The sequence below is a fragment of the Heterocephalus glaber genome, unplaced genomic scaffold, assembly GCF_053883595.1.
Source record: "Heterocephalus glaber isolate CG9 unplaced genomic scaffold, H.glaber_assembly_v1.0 deba00001124, whole genome shotgun sequence".
In the NCBI taxonomy this organism is placed as follows: Eukaryota; Metazoa; Chordata; class Mammalia; order Rodentia; family Bathyergidae; genus Heterocephalus; species Heterocephalus glaber.
In genome coordinates, this window is record NW_028258197.1 from 1,185,533 (window position 1) to 1,210,793 (window position 25,261).

The 25,261-nt window shown below is 38.9% G+C and overlaps 1 protein-coding gene across 27 annotated transcripts in view; it reads right to left on the reverse strand.

Moving 5' to 3' along the window:
* The window catches only part of Strada (STE20 related adaptor alpha), a 38,236-nt gene that overhangs the window by 5,917 nt on the left and 7,058 nt on the right, over window positions 1–25,261 (reverse strand). For 3 of the 27 annotated variants that reach the window (XM_087210175.1, XM_087210170.1, XM_087210172.1), the window contains exons 2-10: window positions 18,924–19,009; window positions 16,532–16,611; window positions 14,502–14,559; window positions 12,093–12,121; window positions 5,121–5,223; window positions 4,488–4,609; window positions 3,494–3,602; window positions 3,257–3,380; window positions 487–658 (exon numbers count right to left, since the gene is read on the reverse strand). In XM_087210175.1, the coding sequence (XP_087066301.1) occupies window positions 487–658; window positions 3,257–3,380; window positions 3,494–3,602; window positions 4,488–4,609; window positions 5,121–5,223; window positions 12,093–12,121; window positions 14,502–14,559; window positions 16,532–16,567 (753 nt within the window). In that variant the 5' untranslated portion in view covers window positions 16,568–16,611; window positions 18,924–19,009. Of the gene's footprint in view, window positions 1–486; window positions 659–3,256; window positions 3,381–3,493; window positions 3,603–4,487; window positions 4,610–5,120; window positions 5,224–6,534; window positions 6,612–12,092; window positions 12,122–14,501; window positions 14,560–16,531; window positions 16,612–18,923; window positions 19,099–25,261 lie in introns of those variants that run through there. The other 24 variants (XM_004868618.4, XM_021247501.2, XM_004868616.3 and 21 more) reach the window with 18 other exon arrangements.

The window sequence follows — 25,261 nt, forward strand, 5'->3', positions numbered from 1 at the left end:
TCAAAAACTGAGAAAGAAAAGAATACCCGTCCCACAGCTGGCACCAGCTGCTGATTGGACCTTGCCTGTACTGCTGCAGATTAACAGCTATTTTACAAGGAGCAAATGTTTAGTTTGGTATGTAGTAAGTTGGAGGAAGTACTTGGGACCCACACTCTGCTCAGCATATGGATCTGGAGAGCACCAAGTAGTTCCAAAACACTCACTCTCCATAGGTGTGGGAAGGTTCCCTGAAGGGAGCTGAAATAATATTAAGTGTGATTTAGGACCCCAGCAAGTAGAAACTACAGCCATCTGCAGTAGGTAGGTAATGCTCATGTTGACTAGGCTCCCTGGCACACTTGGTCACCTGGGACCCCTCCCTCCAGAATCCTCTTAACTCCACTCAGAAGCACTCCTCCCTATCCCAGGAAATTCTTGCAGGCTTCTTTGGGAAATCACGAGTTGGTGGGACTGATGGGGGCTCCTTAGGATCAGTGCACAAACCTGCTGAAGGACTTCTGGGCTAAGCCAAGGCAGAACCTTGATACTGTATTTGGGAAAATCGTGGACCACACGCTGCCGCTGCCCATGACTGATCATGCTGAGGTTGCTGCGTAAACCAGACAGGTAGACCTTCCCATCCACAGAAATCAGAATGTGGCTTGATTTGACACTCCTGGGGGAGGCAGAAAAGGTGACATGGGCAGCAGCCCTTCACACTACAAATCTTCGGTCTTTACACACTATCTGGTTGCACAAACACACACACACACAAAAACACATTTTTAAAAAATTTCAACATATACAGAAAACAGAAAATAGCATGAGGCTATTCACATAAAATAACATTCAAAAATTTTCTTATGTTCTCTTTTATGTTCAAGACCCTCTCTTTCCCCTCTTTCCTACAAAGGCTTTTAATCTGCACTTGTTTGTAGAAATTCTTTTTAAAGTATACCATAGTTTTGTATGCATATGTTTTCAATTTACCTAATGGTTCTGCGTTATGGAACTTACTCTTCCTTTTTCACTCTATATGTTTTGGGGATACTTTTGGTTTTGTTTTTACTCCGTGCTACATTTGTAAGATTCATCTGTGTCATTATCTGTATCCTCTGATCTTTGGCCCCTACCCTTACCCCAGTACTGGGAACTTAACCCAGAGGACACTCTACTACTGAGCTACATCCCCAGCTCTATTTTTTTTTTTTTGGTACTGGGGATTGAACTCAGGACCTTGAGCTTGCGAGGCAGGCTCCAACTCTATTTTTTGAGCCAGGGTCTTGGTTAAGTTGCCCAGGCTGGGCTAGAACTTGTAATCCTCCTATCTTAGCCTCCGGAGTACATGAGATTATAGGTATGCACCACCATGTCCAGCTGATTTTTGCTTCTAATTACCATGAGTCCAGGGTTGGATCTAACACTTTTACTCACTTTTACTCATTCTTCAGGGAAGGACATTCATACTACCCATACTCAGTATGAATATGACCAATGAGCTCTGCACACAAGCCCCTGATGGGTCTGTATAAGGGTTTCTTTGGCATATGCACCTAGGGGCAGCACTGATGGGGCTAGTTCTGTGTCTCTGAAGGGCTGCACTGGGGCACTGCACTATCTGGACAACAGCTATACCCTTAGTGCACTAGGTCTCACCTGGCCTCCTAGTCACCATTAGTCTTTTTTTTTTTTAAAAAATGGTACTGGGGACTGAATCGAGAGCCTGCATACTGAGCTACATTCCCTAGGGCAGTAGTGGCAAAGCTATGGCATGCATACTGTTCATATCACGGAAAACTCTGCCTTAGGCTTTTTATTATTTTAATTTTTTTTTTTTTTTGAGACAGGGTCTTACTAAATTGCCCAGAGTGGGCTAGAACCTGTGATCCTCCTGTCTTAGTCTTCCAGAGTGCTGGGATTACAGGCATGTAACACCACACCTACCTGCTACCACTAGTCTTATGTGTACAAAGTAACATCTTGTTTTCAAGTGCTTTTCTCTGATTGCTAGGTTTGAGTGTCTCTACGACTACTAGTCTTTGGAGTTTCCTCTTATATATACTTCATATCTTTTGCCCACTTTATTACTTTGCTGTCCTTTTCTTGCTGTTTGCAGGATTTCCTTGTTACTAATCTGTGTGTTTTAGACAGAGCTAGCATCTTTCACTTTGTTACTTGTTTCTTCACTTTTTCATGGTGTCCTTTACTGAACAGAAACCTTTTATTTTTTTTTTTTTGGTACTGGGGATCAAACTTGGGACCTTGCGCTCATGAGGCAGGCGGCGGAACCACTGAGCTAAATCCCTGGGCCCCCGGCCCCTATTTTTTTGTTTGTTTGGGGTTTTTTTTGGTACTGGGGATTGAACTTGGGTCCTTGCGCTTGCAAGGCAGGCGGCAAACCACTGAGCTAAATCCCCAGCCCGTTTAATCAAATCCATCAATTTTTTGGTTTATGTTGTGTGCTTCTAAAATACTCAGAAGTTCTTCTAAAAACAAAAAACAAAAAAAAGAAGAAGTTCTTTTATGCCTCAGATCACAAAACTATTTCCTTTTGGTTAAGTCTACAGGTTTACATTTATATTTAGGCCTTTAATCCTCCTGGTGTTCTTTTTCTATGTGGAATCAGGAAGGGTTCCACTTTTATCTTCCCTAGTATGAGCTGGTTTTCCTGACACCACCTACTAAAGCAATCTGTCTTTACCCTGGCCACTCAGCATAGGACCAGCTCTGGGGCACACAAGAAAGTAGGCAGGGAACAGGAAACAACAATCCACCTCAGATGTTCCTCTCACACAATAATCAGGACCAAGCTACTCAATAAAGAGAGTCAGTGGCTTCAGCATTGATAGGCTGAATGACTGTCCTCCAAGTCAGTGGCCAGGACAGAATCCAGACCCTGATTATAAACCCTAGTTTCATTAATTTCAGTCAACCTTCAAATGTTTCCTTGAGGGCTCAGGGTCTCAGATACCTACTCTTTTTTTTTGGTACTGGGGATTGAACTCGGTTCCTTGTTCCTTGCTCCTGGGCGGTGGAACCACTGAGCTAAATCCCCAGCCCCCCTACTGTTATTAATAAAGGGTGAAGCCACTTAAGAAAGTAGCTGTGCATACCTGGGTGTGGTGGAGCTTGCCTATAATTCCAGGACTCAGGCTTAGGCCGGATTGTGAATTCAAAGCTACATAGTGGAGTTCAAAGTCAGCCTGGACTACACAGTGAGACCTTGTCTCACAAAGCCTAAATAAATAAATACCCCCATCCCAAAGAACATTACCTGTGGACATAACCCATGTGATGGATATAGTCCAGGGCCTTTAGAACCCCCTGCAGGATATAAGCAATTGCCAGTTCATTCATGCCATCCATGAAGTGGGTACCAATGAGATCCTTTGCAGAACCTGAAGAAAGAATTGTGAGAAGACAGCAAGGGGTACCAGAGAGAAAGAAAACATCACACAATTTGCCATAGAGTTCTAACAATTCTCGCTACCAGGAACACGTTCCTACTCACCATATGCCATGAATGATGTGACAACCCACAGCTCATTGTCTGCAATAAAGGTGGCTCGATATGGCACGATATTGGGATGGTTAAAGAGTTTAGAGACATGAAGCTCCCCCTGAAAGTAATAGTAAAGCAAGCTGAAGTCAGAATCAAGGGGGCACTGAAGAATGCTGGCTGACATCAATGTGACAGCATGATTAATACAAGACTTTGTTCTTTCTGGGTGCTCTTCTCTGAGGCCTGGGAGAAGCCTAACGAGTGCTTCCAACATAGAAACTAGGCCCTGCTGTCCCCCAGCCTGCTTTGCCAGGTTAGACCATAAAGTGAGCATCAATTCAGGAAAACATAGCAAATGCAGAAGGGACTGGGCTGCAAGCAAATGTACTGAATATACATTCATCAGGGTCCTAAAACCAAGCCACATCAGCTGTAGAAGAGTCTAGCCCCTGTGGTCTCACTCAGTGCAACAAGATGGTAACTAGTTGCTTCCTGAATAGGAAGGGATCTCAGGTAAACAGGATGCTAACAGCTAGAAGTTGGCCCCCGGTGGCAGGGCATGCAGCCCTGCATCTAGAACAATATTGCCTGGCTCTGACTCGTGCCTCTGCCACTTACTACTGTGTGACTGAGGCTAAGTCACTTAGCCTCTCTGAATAATAAGTGAATAATTTTTTTTTTGGTACCGAGGATCGAACTCAGGACCTTGCGCTTGTGTGGCAGGCGGCAGAACCGCTAAGCTAAATCCCCAGCCCAATAAGTGAATAATTGAGCCAGAAAGGAGTATGTGAAAAAGGGAAATATAAATTGGGTTGAGCAGCATTACAGCCCAGTCCTCAGCGCTAAATGCCTAAAGTTCTCCACTGAAAGCTTCCACGACTTCTGAACACTTGGCCTACTTCTGTTTCTCAATAGGATCTTTCAGAAGACTGAGGTAAGAGATGCATTGCAATTACTATGGCACCAGGAGCCCACTTCCAGTGTGATATTCATATTTTAGTACCTGCAAGAATGTTACCATCTCATTGGAACAAGCTTCTAGGTTAATCCTGCGTACTGTCACATACTCTCCCGTTGGTTTGTACCTTGCTAGATTAACTGTCATCAGGTCTTCAAATCCTTTGCCTAAGAGAAAAGAATGATGCTGTTTATGACAATAGCCAGGGTTTCTATCTTCTTCAAAGAAAAAGGACTTGATTTCAACAGAAAAGTTAAATTTCTTGGCTTTTTCCTCTTAGTTGTTTCTCAGCCAACCTTTCTACCTGACTATAGCCCAGGACATAAGATGTGTATGGCCATGAAGAAAAAAACTGCAAAAGACCTTCTCTCCTGGAAACTTGATTTCTTCTAATACCTAGTAGCTGAAACCCAAAGAAGACTCACAGGAGCCAGTTTTTTTTGTTTTGTTTTGTTTTGAGATAGGGTCTCATTTTGTGGTTCAGGTTGACCTTGAAATCACTAGGTATCCTAGGCTGGCCTTGAACTCAAGGCAATCCTCCTGCCTCAGCCTCCGGAGTGGTGGGATTACAGGCGTTCATCACCACGCCTGGCTCAGAACCATGAATCCTATTAGCTAGCTGAGAAAGCTGCAGCAGTCCCGTGGAGCAGAAAAGCAATGACAATTCTTGAACATTACCTATAACACTGAGTAGCTCATAACACCCTCCCTCTGGCAGGAAGCAACTCATGATCTCTTGTTTAGAGAAGGACGCTATCGACTCTGAGCTCGCCTCATTGGTCTAAAGAAAAAGAAAAATAGGTTAATAGAGAAAATGGGGCAAAATGGGAGTGGAGGTGGATGTGATAATTTAGACCCATGAGGATACTGATATCTAAATAAACATACAAATCCTGACTCCAGCAAAGAAACAGTGCCAGTATTATTTAAGGAGAAATAAAGCATCAGATACTCAGTGATGATGTCAGCAATGATGTCAGAGGAAGGGAGGCAAACAGAGTAGAGCAATAAAAACCTGTTCATCAGTTGTTAATCTGCTTGTCCTTATGAACAACTAACTCATTTGTTTAAATCTGTGAAATTCTTACTTGGGAAAAGGTTATCTAGAGAAAGATATGTTTAGAAAAGAAAAAGAAGACAGAGAGGTGAAGAGTTCTCTTTAATTTCCTGATGCATTAGTATCCTATTTTTAAGGTCCTGACAGCAAGATCCTAAAAGGTCAAATGCTTACTCTTGCTCTAGGAACAATGTACCCAGTAGTTGGGCATGGGGGCACACAGCTGTAAGCTCAGCAACCTGGGAGGCTGAGGCAGAAGAATTGCAAATTCAAGCCCAGTCTGAGCCACTCTGTGACTTAATGAGATCCTATCTCAAAATAAAAAAAGAACTAGGGATGCAGTTCAGTGTGCAAAGGCACTGGGTTCATTCCCAGTAACAGAAAATAAAATAAAATTTTTAAATAGGGCTGGGGAAGTAGTTCAGTGCAAAGGGCCTAGGTTCAATCCTCAATCCTCTAAAAGAAAAAGAGAAAAAGAAATGGGAAGGAAGGAAAAAAAAATGTGGCCAAAAGAAGACTAATTTTTAGCAAACAGAGTCCAGGCTAGCCATTCCCTCACATTTACAAGTGAGTGGTGCACTTAGCTGCAGGCCAGGACAGAGCCTTCAGGTCTCAGCCACCGAACAGCCCATAAATATCATGCTCAAACTGAGTATGGTGGTGCATGCATCTAATCTAGTACTCTGGGAGGCTGAAGCAGGAGGATCAAACCCAGCCTTGGCAATTTAGTGACAATGAGACCCTGTCACAAAACAAAACAATACAAGGTCATGCTCAATGTGTTATTTGAACATAATATACTTTTCAGAGCATTTCCACAGTGAGGCTGATCTTCCCCATAGCTCAGTTAGGTAGCTGGGACAGATATCTATTTTTTTTTTCTATTTTTCAATAATAAAAATGAAGGCCAAGGAGATTAAATGACTTGCCAAAAGTCAAAATGACACAAGACCCAGGCCCACACAAGGGAAATTAATGTACTCGTCCATTGACATTTGGAGCACATCTGGTTTCAAAATATTTGATGCTGCATACCTGGGCATGGTGGTGCATGCTTATAATCCCAGCACTCCAAAGGCTGAGGCAGGAGGATGGCCTGGAGTTTGAAGCCAGCCTGGGGTACATAGTGAGTTCAAAGCCAGTCTGAACTATATAATGACACCTTGTTTAAAAGCAAAACAAACAAAACATAACCTCCTCAAAACTCCAAATATATACACATATTTGACACTGACTATGAGGAAAGAACCCAAATAGGGCTTTGCCTCCTTACCACTTACTTAACTGACACTAAGAAGTTAGTCAAGCAAAATCCAACCCAATCACCAAAGTCCATTTCTAATTTAATCTACTTTTTCTCTAAGATTCAACCATACTGTTGTATCTGGCTGTACTTCATACACTTTCACTATTAAATAATATTCTTCCCTTGGGCCAGGGATGTACCTCAGTGGGGCACTGCAACTTCCTAGTAAGCGCAAGGTTCTGAGTTTGATCCCTGGTACTGGAAAAAAAAATTCTTCTCATGAACATACCTCAGTTTATCCATTCTAACACTGATGAGTTTTTTGAGTTGTTTTCCAATTCTGCTATGATGAACTGTGCTACTATAAACATGTCTGAATATGTCACCTGACTAAAGCTTATAATAGGAGTGAATGGAATTGGTAGGTCAGAGTACATGAACAATCAAATCTGTGAGACCATGCAAATTGTTTTCCAAAACAGCTATACCAAAATACATGTGTGTTCTTTTTATTTATTTATTTATATATTTATTTATTTATTTATTTATTTATTTTGGTACCGGGGATCAAACTCGGGTCCTTGCGCTTGTGCAACAGGGGGCGAAACCACTGAGCTAAATCTCTAGCCTACGTGTGTTCTTGTTAATCCATCTTTCTCCCAATAGTTGGTACTGTCAGATTTTTTTTTTTTTTTTTTTTGGGCAATCTCATTGTGGGTCTGATTTATAGATCCTAGTGAAGGTAAACATCTTTTCACGTATTTATTGGCCATGTGGGTTTTCTTCAAGGTGGAATGTCTCTTCCTATCTGTTATGGTTTGGGTCTAGATGTCCCCCCAAAGCCTCATATGGTCATAGGAGGGTAAATCTAGAGTGTGTGATGCTAGGATTAAGGGGATAAGATTATAAAACCACTACACGTGAGTGAGTGGTTTGGTACTAAACCCAGTAGTCTGAATAAGATAAAAGGAGCAGAAAGACACTGTTAAAGTCCCTTGTTGCTTTTGCTGTGTTCCACTGCCATGAACTGTTGCCCCTCTGCCACCCTGACTTGAAGCCTGCTGATTATGGACTGAAACTTACACAAACTGTAAGCCAAATAAACCTTTCCCCCCTTTAACTTTGGTGTCAGGTATTTTGTCTCAGCAATGAGAGAAAAGTAACTAACATTATTTTTTATCTATTTTGCTACTGAGTTGTTTTCAACGTGGAGGATTTTCCTAAAGAAGGCTCCACAGAACACTTAACTTGGCACATAGTACAAGAGAAAAGTTTCCACATCCAATTAAGCTAGGAGATCCACTTGCTTTCTGTCATGGAGAATCACAAGGCATACTCCCACATCAAAGCATAGGGAAGTTCTGTAGTAAAGAAACTTGTTCAGGGGCCGGGGATTTAGCTCAATGGTTCCACTGTCTGCCTCACAAGTGCAAGGACCCGAGTTCGATCCCTGGTACCAAAAAAAAAAAATCAAATACTAGAAACTTGTTCAGCTTTGTTTAATCTAGTATTTCTCAATGATACCTGCCCAGGAAACTTTTGTGCCTAACATCTGTTAAATTTTAGGAAAGATAATTTGGAAAAGGCTAGTTTAAGTAAAATATATGGCATAATGCTTAGTGGCCAGAAGCAGAATGTGAATTTGGGTCTATCACTGCCTGAAACCCCAGGCAAGTTACTCTAATCCAGTGGTGTCAACCTATGCCACTAGTGCCACAGTGGGCCATTTATATCATTGAAAGCTCTAAAAGGTTCACCATCATTGCTTTAATCTCTTGGGAGTCTCAGCAGTGGTCTAATTCCCACTTCACAGGCTTGTTATGACTATTAGATTATATAAAATATGTAAAGAGTTTAGTACTACCTGGTGTGTAACAGGTAGTCGATATAGGTGAATTCTATTTTCCTCTCTATTACTATCTACTTTTTAGTGACTTTCCACTCAACCAAAATGGCACAAAGTGAAGGAAATAGAAGGAAATAGGTGGAGCCAGGCATGGTGGCACATCCCTGTAATCCCAGCACTTAGGAGTCATAGGCAGGAGGTTCACCACAAGTTCGTAACATGGGCTACTTAGCAAGACCCTGTCTCAACAAACAAACACAAAAAACCCAAATGGAGCTTCATTTATTTTAGTTTTTGTATTTATCTCTGAAAATAAACTCTATGATCATTTGTCACAGTAGCTCCTTGAAATTGTCTTGTTTTTAGAACAATCTTAAGATACCAGTTACTACACGCTAGGTACCTCACATAGGTGAGAGAGTACACAGCAAGAGACAAATGGAGTAGCAATTTGTGCAAAAAGCTCTGGAATGGTGAATCTCTATTTAGAATTTATGATGCTATTTTAGTCTTCAAGCATCCTATCTTCTCAACCTCTAAAACAACTGCACATACTCTTGCTCTCAATAAAATCAACGTCACCAGTTAACACAAAGCTCAGTGGGCTGCTTTCAGACCCAAACTCCCTACTGTGGCCTAGGAATGTCCACATGATTTGACTTCTACCTCTCTCATCTCTTCCCCTTACTCTTTGCCCCCAACCAGCTACACTTTTCTCAAACAAGCATGGTCTAGGACCAGGGATTTAGCTCAGTGGTGTTGCTACCTGCCTCACAAGTGCAAGGTCCCAAGTTTGATCCCCAGTACCAAAACCAAAAAACAAGCATGGTCTAGCTTTAGAAAACCTGTACTAGTCACCCTTTGTTTGAAACATTCCTCCTGTACTCCACCTTTGCCCTTCTCCATCTCTATCCTACTCTTCACCTGCCTTCCATTTTCTTATCACTTCCTTCTCCTTACTACTAAGATCCGAACTTAAATATCAACTCTTCAGAGATTTTGTCCAGCAAAACAGGCTCCTAGTCACTATGTTTTAGCAGCTTGATGTATTTTCTTCACATTAGTTGTTACTCTAGTTTATCTATTTCCTCTCTTCCACTAGAATGCAAGCTCCACAAGAAAGAGACTTTGTCTTGTTCACTGATGTATTTACTATCCAGTGCCTAAAATAATAATCACATTTTTTTTTTTTTGGTACTGGGGATGGAACTCTGGACCTTGGCTTGTGAGGCAGGCGGCAGCACCACTGAGCTAAATCCCTGGCCCCAAAAAGCAAGTATGTTTTATTTATTTATTTATTTATTTATTTATTTATTTATGTACCGAGCATCAAACTCAGGTCCTTGCACTTGCGCAGCAGGTGGCGAAACCACTGAGCTAAATCTCTGGCCCGCAAATACTTTTTAAAAGATCTCTCTTCTTTGATCCCAAGTTCCTTAAACTTTCCCTAATTTGAAAAAGAGACTATGTAGGACAATTGGGTCTTGAGATCAAAATATTTATAATATATACTTTAGATACTCTTTTACAACCTATGTCCTTCATCCTTGCCAGGAGTACATATGAGACATACTGTCTTCCAGGCTTTATGCTAAGGTATGATCTTGTTGATCCTAGATAGAGAATGGTTCATTAAACTACTGATGTTCTTAGTAACATGACAAATATATCTACTACTAATAGAAAAAACTAATCAAGAGTGTTAAATTTAGAAAATAAAATCCTTTAGGTAATTGGGAATATGATTTCATGGGCAATCTGGAACTGCATGAAATGACTGTTGTGGCTCCTCCTCCACCATTCTGTCCCCAACTCAGTGGAAATTATGCTAAAATGGAGGCTTTCTGCTTTGTGGCTATTCCACAAGTCTGAAGTCAGGGAGAACCTTTACTTAGGAAAGCAAATGAACAAACCAGGAAACAAAGGCAATGTTTTGAAGGGAGGAGGATTGGTCTGATACTGACATAAGAATGGGAGGTTGGTCCATTATACTGTTTCAGATTCACAAAAGGTCTAAATTCAGATGAAAAGGATGAAATATTTAGCCTATCCTGTTTAAACATAGCATGGTATAGTTTTGTTAGCATAATGTACAATGTCTAAATGTTCAAGGAAAGAAACTAATTCTATCACAGTTTTTCTTAGCTTTCTATACCATAAAAAGCATTTTATTTGTGTTAAAGCATTTGAAAAATACACAAGCTATTGATACCCAGAAATTATCATAAATGATAATGTTGTTTAAAGAACTGAAAACAAAATTTACGCCAGCACCACAAAAAGAAAACAAAAAATGCAATGAAGCATACAAAGATAACATTTAGAAAATGTCACCAAATAAACACATCCAACTTTCCACAGGTTTCACACAGGATAGCTTTTGGCAGAATGCTGACAAGTGTGAATATATACAATTACATATAATTGGTATTGTATTCTGAAAAAAAATCTAACTGATCCTACAGGTAACCTTTTTAGTCTCCTGAGTACAAAATATTTGGATCTTATAGAGAGGAGCTTCTGACTAGCAGACTACATAAGCACAGCCAAAGCTTTACTCAAAAAGAAATTCCTAGTCAACATCATCATCCTTCAGTCAACCCTGGAGTTGCCTGCAGAAGGTGCAAATGCTTATAAGCCCAAGAAAGAAGTCTACTTAGAAAAGAATTCCTATCCTCTTGCTCTGTAAGACACTGATTAACATTTTCCAAAATAACTTGGTACCGTGTGCACTTCTGGTGCTATTTACTTAGGTAAAATAAACCAGAAGAGGAAGCAGAGCAAGTCTTGCAGCCTTTGCCAATGGAAAAAGTAAATTTTCTGTTTTGTACTTTTAAATTTTGGTTTTGTTTTTAAGATAGGAGACTAAAGTTCTGCCTTATGATCTAGATAGAGATCTGTATTTTCTCTGTGGACTGAAATCTATGATTCTGAAAACAATGACAGGATTGGTAAATTAGAACCACCAGCCACTAAAAGATAACCACATTTCATGGGACTGTGCCTGCCTTGTAAGCGCAAGGTCCTGAGTTTGATCTCCAGTACCAAAAAAAAAAGACAACCACATTTCAGCCAGGTGTGGTGATGCACGCATGTAATCCCAGGACTTGGGAGGCTGAGGCAGTTGGATTGCTTCAAGTTCAAGGCCAGCCTGAACTACATAGTGAGAACCTGTCTCAAAAAAAAAAAAAAAAAAGATAATCACATTTCAGATTGGTGAAACTTACTGGAGGGGGGGCAGGTGAGGGGATGGTGTGGGTATGTATTTAGGAAGAGGAGGGGAGATCTTCATCCTCAGAAGAAACAAAAAAGTGCCTGAGATATTTTCACTCTAAACTACACATCAAAGCCTTTCCAGGGAGAAACCTGAGTCTCTACAAGTGAAAAAATTACACTACAAATAAAGCTTAATGACAGAAAAGCCAACAAACACACATATACTTGCACAAGAAGTCATCTCCATGCAACAGCCATATTGCTAGAGCCTAGAAAGTCACTTACTTTTCTCCGAGTGTCACCCGGAGGCTGCTCTGGAGTAGAGAAATTGATGGTTGGCATTGTGTTGTTTAGCAGAAGACACACCCACATTCAGAACAGCAATTATTGCACTTTGGAATATATTTATTAATAGAAACCACTTGAGTCATTACAGAAAAAAGTGGCTGCACTGCTACATATAAACACACGTGCACAGTTCCACAGAGAAAATGCTGCAGGTAGATAGGGTTTTAAACACAAAGCTATGCTTTTCAAAACTTGGCAAGGCTACTACTCTAAGGGTATTCTTTACTGAGGATGACTCAACCGCTACAGTCCTAGTCATACATTTACTTGTCATCAACACAAAATGTTACTTTGAATAGGCTGGCTTCAGAGCCATAGTTTATAAAATTTCATTTTCTTTCTTTTTTCTTTTCTTTTTTTTTTGCATTGCTGGGGATCAAACCCAGAGCCTACTCCCAGCCCCTCAAATTCATTTTAAAGTCACAGGAGATGGCTGGCTATTTCCCAGGGAGTATAAGGACTAGAAAATGGTGTTGTTATTTTTTGTTTTCCTTTCTGGCAAAAAATGTTTTAATACAGTGACACATATATGAAGGATCATTACCCAATCTGATTTTCCAAAATGAGGTACACTCTATTCTGAACACAAAGTAAGGGCTTTATGGCATTCTGCTACTCATAATGAAAGTGAACAAATTATAGTGTAACTGAAATAATTTTCTGTCCTTGAATCAGACAAATTATTTATGTTCTTTTGGCTTTTCCCATTTTGTAAAAGTGATAAAAACCATTAAGGTAGGGGCTGGAGTGTAGTTCAGTGGCAGAACATTTGCCTAGCATATGTGAAGTCCTGGGTTTGATCCCCAGAACCACAAAAATGAATAAGTAAAGAGAAGCTGGGCTTGGTGGTACATGCCTATAATCTTAGCAGCCCTGGGATCCTAAGGCAAGAGGACTCCAAGTTTAGGCCCAGCTTAGACACTCAGTGAGACCCTGTCTCAAAAATAAATAATGAGAAAAAAGGGCTGAAAATGTAGCTCAGATGAAGGCCCTAGCTTCAAGTTCCCAGTGCTATAAAATAAAGAAAAAAGAAAAGAAAAGAAAAGAAAAAGAAAAAAGAAAAGAAAAGAAAAGAAAAATCTTAAACTACACAAAATCAGACAAGTAAGTTTAGTCAGTAAGGAAAATGGATTCTTATAAGACATAACGACTAACTATACTGCTAGAGGAGATTGGCTGCAAAGTAAATTAGCCTCAATTTATCAAAGTAGGAATTTCCTTCTCCTTGGACATTAGTTTTCTGGCACATAAATAGCAGAAGCAGCTGCTTAAAGCTATCAAAAGTAAGCCAGAAGAATGGATCGCAAGAAAATCTAACTCAATTTTCTAGAGTAGAAGGCAAATTCCAAGTTGTATAAACTTAGTAATACAAATTTCATAAAGCAACTAAATAGCACAACTATGTATATATCTTCATCCTGTTCAGATCAGACACTAGGGCAGTGTTGACGAATCTATGGCACAGATGTCACAGTTGGCTGTTATTATCACTGAAAGCTCTAAAAGCCATCACTGCACTATGACATTGTCAAAAGTCAACCAGGAAGGGCCGGGGATTTAGCTCAGTGGTTTCGGGGCCTGCCGTGTAAGCGCAAGGTCCTGAGTTCGATCCCTGGTACCAAAAAAAAGAAAACAAAAGTCAACCAGGACAAGCTGGGCATTGTGGTGCATGCCTGTAATCCTAGCACATGGGAAACTGAGGCAAGTAGCTGGAAAACTGCCTAGTTCAAGGCCAGCCTGAACTACACAGTAAGATACTGTCTCAAAAAAACAAAACAAAAAAAGCCCAAAAAGATAGCCAGAGATCCTACACTTAAGTCATCAAATCTTAAACCCTTTCATTCAAGTCACATACACTGAGCTGGGCACAACAGTCCAGGCCTGTAATCCTCACAGGAGGTGATGGGGTAAGTGGGTGGGTGAGATAGAAGCATCACAAGTTTGAGCCTGGACTGAGCAATTCAGCAACTTAGTGAGACCCAGTCTCAAATAAAAAATTTTAAAAGGCTGGGGATGTAGCTCAGTGTGCAGGCTCTGGGTTTAAGCCCAGTACCACCAAAATAAATAAATACATAAATTTCAGGTGGATAAATATTTAGAAAAAACATATATGCCTTTAAATAAATACTGTACTGACTTTCTAACAATCAGGATATATCAAAGACAACTGCCAGGTGAGTCCTCAAATATCTGGGAAACAATGGATTCAAAAAGGAGCCAAATAAATCTAACAACTATAGTTTTACGCTTGCTCTCAGAATTGCTAATTTTTATAAACTAACTTAGTCAACAAAAGAATAGTAATATGTATCCTGAATTGGTGGCTAAGTGCCATAATGTACTTACCTCCAAATAGTTCCAAATCTCTTAAGCCCTCAACAATGAACTTTTCCGAGACCCACCGCTAAAGGGGAAAACCCCAAAGAGAATTAGTATTTCTTCCAAAACACAATGAATTAACTATCAGCCTCAGACAAATAAAACCATAACTACAAAAGCAGAATTACGCAGTATAGACAGAATACATTTCTATGGAAAAGTTTTGAAAAAACTGTTGAAGCCAACCACAAACAATAGATTAATTCCTTTCTCTATTCCTCTTTACCCCTAATCTTAGGTAGAAGGATGACTAAACCCTAACTTTGATAAAGGGAAAATAAACAGTATTGGCCCTAATAATGAAGAATGCTTTTGTCTTTCCCATATATGAAACTACCATTAGCTCCATCTTACTCATTCTATAGCTATTATAGATGCTTTGGATCATTAATGCCAATCTGAAGTATTACTGGAATTCCAAATTCCAGTAATTCCGAAGAAAACAGCAATGAAACAGTTTTTCATATTCCTCAATTAGTTTATAAAAGGAAACACAACAAGCTGCATATTCTTTTATCCCCTGGGGCCTAGAGTTTCTACAGACATCACCACTTACATTTCCTACCAAGTTTACAAGGACCAAACTACAAGAATCAATCTACAGTTCACCTTACTGACCTATTTCAAAGGAGTATTAGATTTCTATCATACTGATCAGGGTCTAGTTTCATCTGAATCAGGCGAGGTTAAAATAGAAAAGTAATAGAATCAAGACTATATTTCACTTAAGGGTTGGTACTAAAGGTTGGCATGCAACTTTCTTTCCACTGAATTCAGGCTAAGGAGAGATTCACTTTTCCCTCTTAATTAACACTGACTTTACAATGTAAATATTCTTATACACATAAACATAATAAAGATTAACATTCTGAAGTAAGTTACATAACACAGATTGCGAACTGGAGCTATACAATCATTCTATCTTCTCTATACCAATTTTCTTCCAGTCTAATAATTTTCTTCCAAATAAAAAAACAATATAATATATATGGGGCTAGGCATTTGGCCCAGTGGTAGTGTGTGTACCTAGCATGTGCAAGACCTGGGTTCAATCCCCAACACTAAAACAAACAAAAGCTAAAATATTTATATATACTATACCACAAAATTTGTGTTTTAATATTTAAAGACAGTGATAAACTCATGTATCATAATACTTACACAGTTAAAATTTTAAAATATTACTACCTTTAGAAATTAAGTACTTGAAATAAACAAAATAAAATACTCTTTTATGAAACCATAGGGTGCTTATAAAGAAGCTACATCCAGTATTTGTTCTTGAGAGCATTTCAGCTAATAAAGCTTTATGGTATAACAAATTTTTCATGTTCAATTTCAAAATGTTCAGTTAATGGTAATAACTATCATTAGAAAAAACTGATGCAATAACTTCAATTTAATACTGATTTTAAAAACCAACCCATCAAGGGCCGGGGATTTAGCTCAGTGATTCCGGCGCCTGCCTCATAAAAGCAAGGTCCTAAATTCAAACCCCAGTACCAAAAACAAAAAACTCCCAAAAAAACAATGAAAAATTTGGGCCGGGGATTTAGCTCAGTGGTTCTGCCGCCTGCCTCAAAAGCGCAAGGTCCCGAGTTTGATCCCCAGTACCAAAAAAAATAAAAATAAAATAAATAAATAAAAACAAATCCATCAAAAGGTGAGGAGATGGGATCATTAGCAGGTGTGTATCTATATTGAAAAGGGCCATCCACTCATTGAATGTGACTGATATTTAGTCATAAAATAAGTCACCTTCTTGTTTCTACTCCATCAGATAAGCTAGTAGTGCTGTATATTCTGTGTGTCTTGGTCAGCTTCTGCCTGAAAGCTCTTTTTTCCAGAGTGGAGGTTGTAATACCTGCCTTACTTTCTATATCCCTCACTTTTGTATAATTCTGTTTTCACATAAAAAAACCCACCTATAATATCTGTCAAAACACTTTATTTTCAGAAAAGAAAAATAGTAAAGCCAGAAGAATGAAAACACTCACCCTAATTCGCTCTGGTTTACTTACAAGAAAAGACATGAGTTCCTAATGTGTAGACCTTCTTCAACCTCAAAAATTTAAACCTAAAGGAAAATAGAAACAGGTTGAGTTAGTCAAATCTTTTCTTGTTATTTATTTATTTATTTATTTAGTATTTTTTTATTTTTGGTACCAGGGATCGAACTCTGGACCTTACGCTTTCGAGGCAGGTGGTGGAACCACTGAGCTACATCCCTGGCCCTTCTCTTGTTATTTTAAACAGAAATGTGCCACCACGCTTGACTTGAAACCCTGTGATTTCTGTAAGAAAAAATTTGTTATTATATGGTACTCTTTAATGTTTAAATGTCTCTTGATCCAATACCCTCTTAACCTCTTCTCAGAAGTAACTACCTTCTTTTAGGGAATTATTCTGCTTTTTATCATCATTTTTTTTTTTTTTTTGGGTACCAGGATCGAACTTGGGATCTTGCGCTTGTGAGGCAGGGAACACGACCACTGAGCCAAATCTCCAGCCCTATCATCATTCATTTTTTTTTTTTGTATTAAATTCTTTTATTGGTACATTGTAGGTATACAACACAATTACATTTCTCATTGAGAATTGTACCTTTATATAATGCATCTTGGTTCTTATTTTTTCCCCATTCCTAGCCCTCCCTTCACACCCTCCACCCTTCCCTATTTACAATGACTTTATTTCCATTTTTTCCATTTCTCATCATTTTTTTCCTTTCCCCTGCCCCTCCCACTACCCCTACCCCTTTGGACCTTTTCTTCCTATTTTACATTATCGATTATTCATTGTAATCATTGGTACATTTTAGGTATACAATATAATGACATTCATCATTGGAAATTTGCACCTTTACATAGTTTCTTTTGGTTCTTATTTTACACCCTTGCCCAGCCCTCCCTTCAACCCCTCCAGTCCTCCCTATTTACAAAGATTTTGTTCCTATTTTTCCATTTTCTCATATTAATCCCATTCCCTTCTATCCTTCATCATTCTTAAATAATGTTTGTATGGCTATGACTTACCAATCTTAGACATTTATCTACTAACTTCCTACCGTGTTAAATAAACACTAAGCTTGCCTATGTTACCTTCTTCCATCCTACTTCCTGGCCTCATTCTCCCAAACATTATTCTGACATAATTTTTGGTTACATTCATTGTCCATATTTACAACATTATGACTATGCAAACACAGTTCATGACTGAGACAAGTAGCAGAGAGGACCAGTACCTCCCAACCCCCATATTGCTGAGGGCCTAACCCAGGGCCTCACACAGGCTAAACATGTTTTCTACCATTGAGCTACACCCTCGGACCCATGTCTCCTTTCCTGTGTATCCCTCCCTAGCCCTCCTAAGGTTAATAACTGCCTCGCTTGTTCACTTGCTTGGTTTCTTTTGTAGCTATTGTTGATATAAAATAACAACTCTGCTTTAAAGGAATTAAGAAAATAGCTTATTCTGAGCCAAAGATGAGTGACTATGGCCAGGAATATGGTTTCAAGTTACCTTAAATCAGTGATGGTGAACCTTTTAGAGACCGAGTGGCAAACTGCAACCCAAAACCCACTTATTTATCCCAAAGTCCCAACACTACAATTAAACCTGAATCCTCGGCTGCTGGGGTGATGCTGGGGTGCCTTGGCTCGCATGCCAACAGAGAGGGCCGCTGAGGCACACATGCCATAGGTTCGCCACCACTGCCCTAAATGTTCTGAAGTGAAAGCAGTTACATGAATTTTTATAGCTAAGGAACAAAGTCCTAAGTTAATACACTCAACAAATACAAAGGTATTAGATGAGATTGGGCGCGTTCAGGGTGGTATGGTCACATACGTGTTAGATAGGTGGGCTACAGCAAAGTGAGGAAATCTTTTCTATGGGTATCAATAGGTTTCAGACATTACAGCATTTTTAGCTTTAGAGCTAGTAGAGGCTGGTTATGTGCTAAGCCTAACAATACATTCTGATAAGTTTTCCAAATAAGAGTGTTACAGCTGGGCATGGTGGTGCGTGCCAGTACTCCCAGAACTCGGGAGGTGGAGGCAGGAGGATCACCATGAGTTCAAGGCCAGCCGAGGCTACATAGTGAATTTGAGGCCAGCCTGAACTACATACATAGCAAGACCCTGTCCCAAAAAGCCAAGAAGCCAAAAAAAAAAAAAAAAAACAGAACAGAACAGAAAAGAAAAGAAAAAAACAACATTAGGTCACATACAAAGGTTAAAAGTAAATAGCAAGGCTGGGGATGCTGGGGATGTAGCTATCTCAGGAGCAGAGCCTCTGCCTAGAATGTGAAGGCCTTGGGTTAGGTTCCAGGCACAAACAAACAAATGAATGCAAGTTATTTTTTCAGTTGGGCATGGTGGTGCATACCTGTAATCCTAGCACTCAGAATGCTAAGGCAGGAGGATTACCAAGTTCAAGGCCAGCCTGGGTTACACAGTGAGTTCAAGAAGACCCTAAAAAGGAAGGGGCATTAGGGAGGGGGGAAGAGGAAAGGGAGGAAGGAAAAAGAAAAAAAAGAGAAAAGGATAAAATGGAAACAAAGCTTTTGTAAATAGGAGGGGAAGAGGGGTTGAAGGGAGGGGAAGGGAATGAGGAAAAAAGAAAAATCAAGATATATCATGTTCAGGTAAATCTCCCTATGATGAATGTGATCATTATGTATATCTAAACTGTACCAATAAACTTAATTTTAAAAAAAAGAAGACCCTGTCTCAAATAACAACAACGAGAGTAACAATGATGACAAGGAAGGCTATTTTTCTAAAAGACCTAAGATGGCCCAAAACAATTTTGGTTCTACACATACATTTCACCTCTCCACAGTCATGAGTTCTACTTAGCCTCAGTCTGCAGAATCCTTAATATAGATGTGGCTTCTGGAGAACTTCAGTTTCATGTGTATTAACTTTTTCCAAATACTCTTACATCTTTGCTACTTGACTTATTGATATGTTTTTCCATTATCTTCAACTCACCAATTTTTTTTTCAACTCACCAATTCTAATTTTCCCCTGAGACGGTCTTCTAGGGGCCCTGTGTTCTCCTGCTGCAATCTGGACTAGTGGGCCTCTAAGGCAGAGCTGCATTTTGGTCTGCCTTTTTAGTGTGAAATAGTGTGGAGATTTGTTTTTCAATTCTAGGAAATATTTTTGTATTATTTCTTTGATCTTGTCTTTGCCATTTTCTCTATTCTCATTTTACAGAATTCCTGATAAAGGTATACTTTTAGATTTATACCATTAGTTTTATACTTTTTTCACTTCCATTTACATTCCAATAATTTCTTCAAATTTTCCAATCCTTTTACTAAGTATTATGTTTTAGTTACATACATCCAAAACTTTTGCCATTTCTTTAATGTGTATTTTTTCCCATGACTTCATCTTCTGTGACATGTTTTATTCATAGTTAAAAATTTACATCCAGAATGGCTAAAAGCATAATGCCCTGGCTAAGTAGGGTTTATCTCAGGAATGAGACCGGTTTATCATTCAATAATGAATCAATGTATGCTAAAGTATTTTTGTTTGAACTTGTTGAGGAATAATTTTATGGAATTAAAAAAATCAATTTAATTTTACATCATTAAGTAAATGTGAAAGAGTTATCTAGGTACATGGAGAAAAAGTATCTCATAAAATTCAATACCAATTCATGATTTTAAAAAATTCTCGGGCCGGGGATTTAGCTCAGTGGTTTCGCTGCCTGCTGCACAAGCACAAGGACCCGAGTTTGATCCCCTGTACAAAAAAAAAAAAAAAATTCTTGGCCAAGCAGGAATAGAAGGGAACGTTTTCAACTTGATGACGATAAGTACAAAAGTTTACAGCTAACGTGATACTTAATAGTGAAAAATAAACAAGTTTCTTCTAACAACAGGAGCAAAGTAGGATTGTCTACAGCCTCTTCTTCACATCACAGTAGAGATCCTGGTCCATGTGAAAAGGAAGGCAGAAATTACAGGCAAACAGATAGAAAGTAAAGTATAAAACTCTTTATTCAAAGATATCATGATTGTGTATGTAAAAAATTCTAAGGATTCTACCAAAAAAAACTATACAGAAAAAATAAATTTTGAACCCACCCATGGTAGTGGAACACATCTGTTATCTCAGCACTCTGGGAAGCAGAGGCAATAGTATCAGAAGTTCAAGCCCAGTCTGGGTAATTCAGCAACTTAGAGACCCTGTCTCAAATAATAAAAGTGGGCCGATTAGCTCATTGCGAAGGCCCTAGGTTCAATCCCCAGTACCATACATAAATATATACAGAATTTAGAAAGAGGGTCAATTACAACCCCCCCCCCTTTTTTTGGTACCCGGGATGGAACTTGGGACCTTGCCCTTGCCAGGTAGGTGGCAGAACCACTGAGCTAAATCCCTGCCCCCCTACTATATTTTTATATATTAACAATGAAGACCTAGATAATGAATATTAAAAAGCAATACTATTTCCAGTATCAACAAAAATATTTAAAAATTACACTTGTACATCTAAGATTATAAAACACTGTAGAGAGGGATTAAAGATGATCTAAATAAGAGCTATACCATGTTCAGAGATTGGAACACTCAATATTGTTAAGGTGTCAAGTCTCTCCAAATTGACAAACAGATTTAATTCCAATCAAAATTCCAGCACAAATCACTTCTCAGCCTTTTGGCTAAGATCAAGTGTAAAATTCCAGCACATAGCTGGCAGTGGTGGTGCATGTCCATAATCTCATCCCTCAGGAGATTGAGGGTAACAGTGAGTTTGAGATCAGCCTAGGGTACATAGTGAGTTCAAAGCCAGCCTGAACTACAGTGAGACCCTGTCTTAAAAAAAGAAACAAGAGACAAAAACAAAATTTTTAAACCCCAGTAGATTTTTTTTAAAAGAAACTAAGTCAATTTTAAATGTATATGGCAATGCAAAGCACCTAAAATAACCAAAATAATTTTGAAAAAGAATAGTATAGCCACTTTAGAAAACAGTTTAGAAGCTTTTAGGACTCAATAATCCCATTCCTGGGCCAGGGATTTAGCTCCGTGGTTCTGGTGCCTGCCTCACAACTACAAGGTCCCAAGTTGGATCCCCGGTACCAAAAAAAAAAAAAAAAATCCCATTCCTAAATTATCTATTTGAGACAAATACAAACATGTTCACAGAGATTGTACATTAATGTTCATAATACTGACAATAACCTCAAATGAGAAAACAATGCACATGTCCATCAATCAGTAGATGAATAAACACAATGTGATATATTCACCAAGAGACTACTAATCACTAATAAAACAACAAATTACTGATACATGAAATGACATGGATGAATCTGAAGATTACATTAGGGCAAAAGAAGTCAGACAAAAATCTACACATTGTTTCTATTTACATGAAATTCTAGAAAAAGTCAAAATATAATGACAGCAGATTACTGGTTGCCTGGGACCAGGGAAGAGATGAGAGATCATGTGTGTGCATGCATCTTCTAAAAAGATTTTGAACCTGTCAACGGGCAAAAACTAGACATCCTCTCTAACAATGAAGTATGCCCTTCTATTTGGGTATAAGTCTTATTAGGCTCTTTAATTTTCACTATTAAATGTTAATAGCTCTTTTTATTGTATTATTGAGCTTTTGTTTTGTTTTGTTGAGACAAGGTATCGCTATATAGTTTAGGCTGGCCTTGAACTCACTACATAGCTGAGGCTGGCCTTGAACTTGCAGGGATCCTCCTGCCTCAGCCTCCCAAGTGTTGGGATTATAGGCCTGTGCCAATATGCTCGGCTTCTCTTTTTATTTTTTTAAGACAGAGTGTTGCTAAGTCACTAAACTGCCCAGGGAAAGGCTGAACTTGGGATACTGCTCCTTCAGCCTCTCAGAGTTCTGGGATTATTGGTAGGCACCACCACATCTAGCTTCAAAAGGAAATTTTAAAAGAAGTAATACATTTTGAGCTTGTTCAGAAGAGTCAACATGGCAGGCTTCAATGCCTATTTCTTAAAAAGATCTACATACATGGCTGGGGATGTAGCTCAGTGGCTTCACGCCTGTCTGGTAAGCATAAGGTCCTGAATTTGATCCCTGGTCACACACACACACACACACACACACACACACACACACACGATCTGCTTACATGCTTAGTCCTTGGCTGACATCTGAAAACTGTTTTGGGAGGTTTCCCATCATTCCAAGAAATGATAAACAGGGCTACAAACAGTATGATTTATGCTAAACACCTGTTTTCCTTCTGACAGTCTCAAGTTTAGGGACAGGACAGAGGCTGCCTACATGACCATCCTGGGCACTGAGTCTCTAATGAACTTTCCTGGTTCCACTTCACACATGTGGTGATAACTTCTTGCGGGAAATCCTGTGACTACTGAGGGAGGCACTTGGAAGCTTACACTTGGTCTCTTCCACTTGGACCAATGTGCCTGCTCCCTTTGCTCCATTTTGCATTATATCCTTCTGCCATAATAAATCATAAACATGAGTATGACTATGTGCTGGGTCCTGAGAGCCCTAGTAGGGAACACTGGACTGGAATGTGGTTTGGAAACTTCCAGTACAGGGCTCACTGAAGGAAATTGTTCTAAATATTCTAAATCTATTCCTTGATTAAAACAAGATAGCTAAAGGCTTAGAATAGTGGTGGTGGACCTTTTAGCAATGAGTGCCCAAACTGCAACCTGAAAACCACTTATTTATTGAAATGTGCCAACACTGCAATTAAACCTGAATATGGAGGTTTTAATTTAGAAAAAACAACTCATACATTAACATCTTTTGTCTTAAAAGAAAAACACTAACATGTGTGTCATAGGTTCGCTAGATCTTACTGTTTACCTCCAATAAAATTATTTGTACAGGGCTGGGGATTTAGCTCAGTGGTTCCAGTGCCTGCCTCGAAAGTGCAAGGTCCCAAGTTTGATCTCCAGTACCAAAAAAAAAAATTTTGTACAAATTTTTGTACAAAAATGTACAAAAGCTACTTGAATATCAGCCTTTATTTCACATTACAAGGCCTAGGAAACTTGTCACTCTGTTTCGAATATGCATGTTCTGAAGATGTTTATTTCTGAGATCACTTTATGAAAATAATCAGAAGGAATGTGATTCTAATAATCAGGAATAATTTTGCTTTTTCTAAATTTCCACTAAATTTACTTCAATTTTGTCAAAATTTTTCCCAATACTGTTTATCAAATCTGTACTTCACTTTTTAAAACAAAATATTTATTGGTAAATTTTAGATATACATAATGATAACATTCATCATAGGGAATTTGTACTGGTACATGATCAAATCTGTGCTTCAATACAGAAAATGGAAAAGACACAGGCAACTTGGAAACTTTTCAAAGATAGTAAAACAAAGACAGAAACAATGATAGACAGCAAGTTAATTTCACTACATACTGTTACTACACAAATGCTAAGAACAATCAAGAATGCTAGCTGGGTGTGGCAGTGCACACCTGTAATCTCAGCACTTGTGAGGCTGAGGCAGGAGGACTGCTGTGAGTTTGATGCCAGCCTGGGCTACATAGTGAGACCCTACCTCCAAAAAAAAAAAAAAAAAAGAATGCTAAAAAGTATCTCAGGGTACAGTAAGAACAGTAAGAGTAATTAGAAATCAAAAAGAAGTAATCTGAAATCAGAAAGTTGAGGGTGGCAATATGGTATGGTATAGTGTAGTGAAAAAAGCACAGGATTTGAAGTTAGAGACAGTATGAATTATGCTCTTGTCATTTGTGTGACTTTGATCAAGTTACTTTGCTTTGCTGAATCTCAATTGTAACATCTCTAAAATGATGTTAATGGCATCAATCTTATATCTGAGATGTGGATATCTTTCTCTCTGATGGCGAAGCTTGTAAAAATTGAAAAAAAATATAGTGTGTCTATGTGTGTGTACTACCCAGGGCCTTCACACTGAGCAAGTCCAGCACTTTTTGAGACAGTTTTGCTAAATCATTAAATTGTCCAGGGTGGAGTCGAGCTTGCAATCCCTCTGCCTCAGCTTCCTAGAGGGCTGAGATTATAGATGTGTGCCACCACCTCCGGCTGTTTGACTACATTTCTAAGGGAAACCTTGAAAGTAATTTTTTCAGAGATTTAGAAATAGATTTAGAAGTATTCAAGCTTTAGAGTCAAGATTTTAAAATGATTACAAGTACTTATGTCTCTCTCAAGATCCTATTATTTAAATAAAGGAATAAAACATAGTAAGCCCATACAGAAGGAAGAATGAAAGGAACAAAGATGAAGTTCATATAAATTCCTATGAGGAATTTATTTTCACCTAGGAGGTAAAAAAAATGGACAGAAAGTTGTGTCATATGAGACAAGAAAACTGCAGGCTAGTATATAAGGGAAACACTAGCAGAGGAGGGGGCAGATCTCTCCAGCAGAAAATCCTAAGGGGCTCTGAACTAGAACAGTACCAACAGGAAAGAGAGAAATGAGGCTGATAACAAGTCCCCATCATAACTGCCTATCCATATTCACACATCCTAAACCCTCACTTGCCAGCTGATTAGCATGATCACGTGTCCAAAGCTCCAAGTCAGATTTTCTATTCCCTTCTCTCTAAATATTCCTGAATATCAAGGATCATTACAAACAGAAAATCCAACCTGAGGAAAACGAGATGATTCATGGAAGAGAATTTTAAAACATTCAATAAAGAGAATAGGGCTGGGGATTTAGCT